Source organism: Pteropus alecto, unplaced genomic scaffold (assembly GCF_000325575.1).
Source record: "Pteropus alecto unplaced genomic scaffold, ASM32557v1 scaffold146, whole genome shotgun sequence".
Lineage (NCBI taxonomy): Eukaryota > Metazoa > Chordata > Mammalia > Chiroptera > Pteropodidae > Pteropus > Pteropus alecto.
In genome coordinates, this window is record NW_006442107.1 from 15,665,106 (window position 1) to 15,672,062 (window position 6,957).

The following is a 6,957-nucleotide window of genomic DNA, read 5'->3' on the forward strand; positions in this document are numbered from 1 at the left end:
GCACACAGTTGACCATAATATAATGTCAAAAGCCCTGAATAGGATGAAAGAATAGAAGGTAGAAAGCCCTTAATTCTGCCTAAATTGATTAGGGTAGGCCACATCCAGGAACTGATTTCTTGAGTTAGCTTCTGAAGGATGATCAAGTTTTTATAACATAATTAACCCAGAAGGCACAGATATATGAATATGTATATTTAAGTTCATTTGAGCGGCAGACTGTGAGTAGAACATAGGATGAAATAAAAGAGGAAAGGTAGGCTGAGGCCAATTACCCAATGAGTAGTCTAAAGACAGTTCTGAGTTTTTCCTATAAGAAACAGAGAGAGGTCCTGTTGGTATTCAACGAGGGAAGAATAGGGCCAAATAAGCAGCTAAGAAACAGGGTGAAGAAACTGGAGGACTCCAGCTAGGAGCCTACCGAGTAGTACAGTTGAGAGGAGGAGGTTACCACCATAGCTATAGGAATGCTGAAGAGGATTGAGAGTCACAGCACAGCTAATACTTTGTGACCAGATGGACCCAGGGAGAAGGAAAAGGATCAAAGATATCATCAAGATTTCAGAGTGAGGAGCTATGAGGACAGTGCTGACATTAACAGAGAGAAGGCAGAAGGAATCACAGATATTAAAGGAAAGATAGTGAGTTTAATAAGGGCATTTTGGTTTTAAGGTGCCTGATGTCAGCTAGGGGGATCCAGTCGGCATCTGGAATTGAATACTGAGAAATATAAAAGAGGAGTTAGAGCCAGATTTGGAAATTTTCAGCTTAATGAGGTTGCTTAGCGAATATGTATGGCTACAAAAGAAAATATCAAGGAAGAGAATGGTGGAGACATCAACATTTGCCTTCAGATGTTAGTGTAGGAGATCCTGAAGGAAGCTGAGAAATGACTGTCAGAAATGTAGCTTCAGGAAACTATTAAAAATAAATTATGAATGTCTAAGGTAGATGATTTCAAATTGGAGAGAATAAAAAAAAAAGATATTGGAGAAGGAACATGAAATGTAAGAAATGAGAAGAGGAAACTGAACTTCACCATTAGAAAGCCATTGTTATTCTCTAGGAGAGATTATTTCAATTGCATATAGTGAGGTCAAACCCAACTACAACAATTTGAGTGGTTACAGGAGTAAAAACATGGTAGCACTGGGTTATTTTTCTTTCAGGAAGCTTGGTGACTGAAGAAAGGATAAGGTGAAATGGTGGCTTCAAGGGAAGAACGTATTAAAAGAAGATTCTTAGGCTCCAGGACATTGGTAGAATACATAATATGTCAAACAAGTTATTAAAATTACCATTCCAAAGAAAACCTGCTATATCAAAATTTTTTATTATGTTCCAGATGTCATGCTTTCTTCAAAAATATCAGATATCAAAAACACCAAGTATAACAAAAGAATTAGTGAAATCATTTGGAATAGGATGTACATTTTTATTAAAGTATACTTCAGAGGGGGGAGAAAAAGACTTGGAAATCAAAGGTGCAAAGCTCAGTACGGTATGTATGCTCAGATATGTCAAATAATAATGGAAAATAGAAATTTACCTTCTGCCAGTCGCTGCTTCCATCCTTGTGCTGCATATGCAAAGAATTCATTATTTAGAGCTGAAGTACTGAGGCGTAAAATTCCATCACTTCCCATCTAGGAAATAAGCAGACGAAAAAAAGATTCCATCAAAAATTGTTCAAAGCAAAATTATGCCAGAAAGAAACAAAAGTATGCCAGAAAAGAAGTGTATGTGAGAGAGAGTTCAGGTAGGAGGAAGGAAGGAAAGAAACCTAATATGAGATAAATCTCCTAGCATGAAAACCGCACTGTTTATAGTGACTATTATAATGACAAGATACAATTTAAAGGAAATTTTTATTAGGCATTCCCATTGTTGGTGGTGAGTACAATGAATGTGTGTAAATTAATCAAAAAAGTTTTATATGTTTATTATTCTAATATGCCTTAAATTCTACCAAATTAGAATGAAATTTTCTAAAATTTGTGAAAGCTAAAGGAATCCTGTCTGATCACTTGGATTCTTTGCTGAGATTTAGACAACAAAAAGTTTGAAACATATTAAAACAAAGACACCAACACTGTCATACATAGCCCTGTACTCTTCATTCTACTTTTCTCACCTCTTTGGATGCACACAAAATCAGGTATTACAGAAGAGTTTAAAATATGTGCAACTCGATGCTACTAACCTTTTTCCTCAAGCATACTAATTTTTTTTACAAATCATGTTTAGAAGAGATTCAGATACCCATCACCAAATCGGCTGCTTTTAACTTTCCAATTATTTACTGCTTCCTCTATGTGAGTGATGATGTATTCTGCTAGCTGACATTGGAGATAGAAAGAATTAATGTTGTCCTGGATGGATTTTTATGTAGTTGAAGAGTGAAGACAAAACACATAGACAATGCTAAGCATTAGGTGAGTGGGAATTAAGAAGTGCAAAAAATGAGAGCCAGGGGAAGATATCTATGTGAACATGAATGCTTAGGAGGAAGTTGATGCCAGAAGTGAAAATGGGGAAGGGCCTTGAGAGACCTACGGGATTTGGACAGAAGGTTTTAGAGATAAAGCATATACTCTACCGCCAGAGAGTACGAGCTTTACTGTAGAGGCAGAACATCACGGAAGGTGTGAGGATGTTTTAGCATGATGCTCAAAGGCCCAGCAAACGGTAGCTCCAATTATATTTTCAAAGATTTCCTCTTACTCCCATATATACGCGTCATGTATCCTAAGCTCAAATTAGTCACTAGTATCTGAAAACACACTCAGAGGTTTCTTATCCTCATGTTTTTGTTTGTTTGTGGTCTTCTCTACACTCCATCTTCACCCACTGAAATATCCCTATTTTAAATTTAACTCAAATAATGCCTTCATGAATGTGCCAGTTAAACCACTATTTAGGAGCAGAGAACACCGAATCTAAAAGTTAACATTATACCAACTACTCTAAACTGGAAAATGGTCAATAAATCCAGAAAAGACGGCCACTGTGACAACTGTAGATACACTGACAGTTGCCATCATGACATCTATAGGGAAGTCATGGATTTGAGATACGGAGCTTCATCTAAAAAAATATTCATCTAAGGTTTGCCCTGAGTATCTTTATCTAAGAAACACTAAAATATTCAATACACTTGGAAAATTTCATGATTTCATTCATTCATCGATTCATTGCTTACACACTCAGTTATTTCATCTTTATTCAACAGATACTTATTAAACCACTCATATGAACCTATACACCTGGCACCTGTATGTGTGCTGACAGTACAGTGGCAGTAAAAAGTAGTTCCTGCCTTTATAGTCTGAACATATTCTACATACAGCAGATGCTCTGGTCTTTGTACATCTCTTCCACCCACCTAAGTTCGGCACAGCTGCAAAGTACAGGTATAGCATCATGCCCGTGTCCCACCTCATAGTCTTACCGCAGCCCCAAGATGTGAGTGAATAGATGTCCTAACCCTCTCATCTTCTGACTGAACAATTCTAGGACACTATTCTCTGGAATGCAGTATATACACTGAACTAATGGATGCCATTTGGTGCTATGTCCCCAACACCTACAGTACACAGGTCTGGGAACTGAGGGGTGGAATGAAATGAACCTTTGTACCATCATTCCCTGGGAACCATTTGCAGACTGTATACTTCCTGTTCCCATAGCTCTAGATTATGTGGAATTAGAAGTCCATGTTCCCAGGGGAGAATCATTTCTACTAGGGCAGGGTTTCTCAACCTTGGCACTATTGTCATTTAGGTCCAGATAGTTCTTTACTGTGGGAGCATGTCTTATGCACTACAGGATGTTTAACAGCATCCCTGACCTATACCCAGTAGATACCAGTAGCAACCTTCTCCTAGATATGACAATTAACTGTCTCCAAACCTCACCAAATGTCCCTTAGAGGCAAGATCATCCCACTAGCGGGCATGCTAAGGGCTCCATTATAGCTAAAGCTCCGCCTGGTTACTCTGCCTTGTAAGATGGTAGATCAGCGAGCAAAGAGGAGAGTTTATGGGAAAGTGATATGATCAGCCTACCTATCATGAGGAAAGAGGACTGCTACTATCCATGAGGGGTGGAAAGAAGGATGCTGGGAATGCTGGGGATTCATGGAACTTCTCTTGGTGTTTTCATGCCTGATGGTAACAGTGAACATGGATTGCAGCAATGATAGCCAGAAAGGGCAAGGCAGTCAAGGACTCAGACTCCTCAGGGAAGACAATCTGGGCTCTTTCGCCAGGTAAATAAGCAGAAGTGATAGCCAAGGATGAGGAAAGTCAGAAATGGGTATCAGAGAAGGGAGCTGAACCTCACTCATAGCCTCGATGCCATCTTGAGAGTAGTGGAGCCTGCAGCTGGTCACTATCCCTCTGGTCATTAAGTCTTGTTCTTTTTTTTTTCCTTTCCAACATACCATGACCAGCCACTCCTTAGAGTTAGAGACAGAGTGGACTTAACAGGAAGCAAGAGATCTGAGTGGTACAGAGACAGACTATACCAGACATTTGTGATGTTCCATTCCATATCATCTGGCCTGTATGAGCAAGACAATCTGGGGTAAACAGGTTAACACACTTGTCGTATCCAAGACAATGAAACTCTACGACTTTTAGGAAGCATGAAGGCCTTTGAGATGGCATGTAGACGCAGCCTGGAAATGAAGATACTGACCCTGGGGACAACTCACAATTCATAGGTGACAAGGGCTTGTGGTAAAAGGTCCCACTCTATTATTGTCCTTCTGTGGGATGATTCTGCGGCTCATTTTACATATTTTATCAGAGAATCCTTAGCAGAACTGAGCCCCAGGTTTCTAGGAGGGTTCTCCTCTCCTTGTCTTACACTGGGTGTCTTACACCCAGTACCTGGCTTCTCCTGCCAAGCCACCTGTATTCAAGTTCTTTTGCCAGGCTCCACTTTGGGAAGGAAGGAACAGGAGAGAATCCTATATCACTGGACCTAAGGAATTTAGGCTTTATCCTCTGCATGGGGGTGGCCCAGTGAATAACCATAAGATAAATCTGAGGCAGGGCTTGAATCAGCCTGAGGCCCCAGGTTTGTGGCCTCTGGGTCCAAGTTTCCCCCTCAATTTCCCCTGCTTATTTATTGCCTTTTTCAATGTGGGCCATGATGAGGGAAAGGTAGGAAGCACTGCTCTAAGAAATGGGAAACTCCTAAAAATATTTGTGTTTAACAAGATCACTTTATTAGCTATGAAAAAAATGGAATGGAGAAGAAAAGACAGATACAAAGACATTGCTAGAAGGGTAAGGAATACATCCATGAAAGGTGATAAAAGAAGGCAAATTCAAGAGATAGTCTGGATGGAATGAAAGGCTTCAGGACTGAGGAGTTAAGGCATTGGAAGAGTATTCCGGGAGACACCAAATATGCTCAGGATGACTCTGGGAGATGGGGCGAGTGAAAAAGGAAGGTGGGCTTGTGTAGAGTCTTCAAGTATTGTTATCAAGGAGGTCCAGTGAAGACAATAAGGGTTAGGAGAAGATAGTCCATCTGAATGATATGTCTCTAGGAAGTCTGAAATTTTCTGTGAATGTTGACTCTATTTGTCCTTATAACGGGAGTACTGAGCAAAAGCAACTCCACTTAGGAAGACTAAAGAGGAAGAGGTATTCATATTGTGCAGATTTTAAATAGCACTAGTAGGTGGAAGGCAAGTTCCCTGAAAAGGTAAAAGAGTCTTGTTTGCAATGAAGCACATTTATAGAAGGAAAAGGTTAGAATTTTCTACATTTAAGGACATGTACGGTGCCTTTAATCCTCTGTAGTCATTGCAACATCTAAGATGTCACAGGTACTCAATAAATATTTAGGGCACTGTCCTTGCTTTGTGTAGTGAAAGACTTAAAATTTAACCCCAGGAGCTGATAAGCAGGATTTTAGTTTCATGTATTCTTCCAAGCCAGGGGCACGATTAGTTATTAATTGAAATTTTAGCATAATTTCAAGACACAAAGAAATACCAGTTCCAGATTAGCTCTGACAGAGTCTCAAGATTTCAGCATATGAAAATGCAAGGCAGTGTGAAATAAACACATTCAAGAATATGGAAGCTAGCCCTGGAGGAAAATGTTTGCCTTTTAAAACAGAAAAATAATATTAACTGCCAGATTTCCAGCCTGTATGAGACAGCCCAATTAAACACTACAGCTAAATTAGACTTAGGAAATACATGCCAATAAAACTTTTAAAATACACTATTAATTTTATGGCCTTTAAGAAATACTGTCCAAAAGACATAACATTTTAATGAGCTGGAACGATAAACATTTCTGGAAGGTTTATTTATTTATTTTTCACTGCGCTATAAATTCTTGTTCTGCTGATTACTCACAATATAAATGTTCATTCTGAAAACTCCTTTCACTTTCTTACAATGAGGTGTCTAAGCTATTGATAAGTTATGCTGCTTTTTGGATTAGAAGGAGAAAAACTCTAATCAGATTAATTACTACAGAGGAAAACAAATATTAGGTAAAGGGAAACATTCATATAGAGATCCTTTAACAAAGGTTTAAAGTATTGGTGAGTAATCATTTGCCGTTGGTGTTGATTATATTAATACACATTTTATGTGATGGATATCAGTGGAATTCAAAGGGTTAAAATATTTTAACATTCAATGTTTGAAGTTCGATGAATGCTAATTTTGTACTAGATTATATCTATGTTTAATAAAATTCTTTAACCCTCTAACATATTCTTTATCACTTTTTCTTATCTTAGGTTTCTTGCAAGTGATTCAGAATGCATGGCATGCAGGCAGCTTAGAGGAATAGTGAGGAATGTGCTGGAGAGTTAGACAGTGGCTAAATAATAATGGGACGCCTAGACATAGTAAGCAATTTGGACTTCATTCTACAGACAATGGGGAGACATTTTAAAGTGAAGCCAAAATATGAGGAA

At 38.7% G+C, this 6,957-nt stretch overlaps 1 protein-coding gene across 1 annotated transcript in view; it reads right to left on the reverse strand.

The window, feature by feature from the left end:
* The window catches only part of ASXL3 (additional sex combs like 3, transcriptional regulator), a 137,513-nt gene that overhangs the window by 17,365 nt on the left and 113,191 nt on the right, over positions 1 to 6,957 (reverse strand). Inside the window, exon 8 of the mRNA XM_006919995.2 lies at positions 1,550 to 1,646. Within this exon, the coding sequence (XP_006920057.1) occupies positions 1,550 to 1,646 (97 nt within the window). The remainder of the gene's footprint in view (positions 1 to 1,549; positions 1,647 to 6,957) is intronic.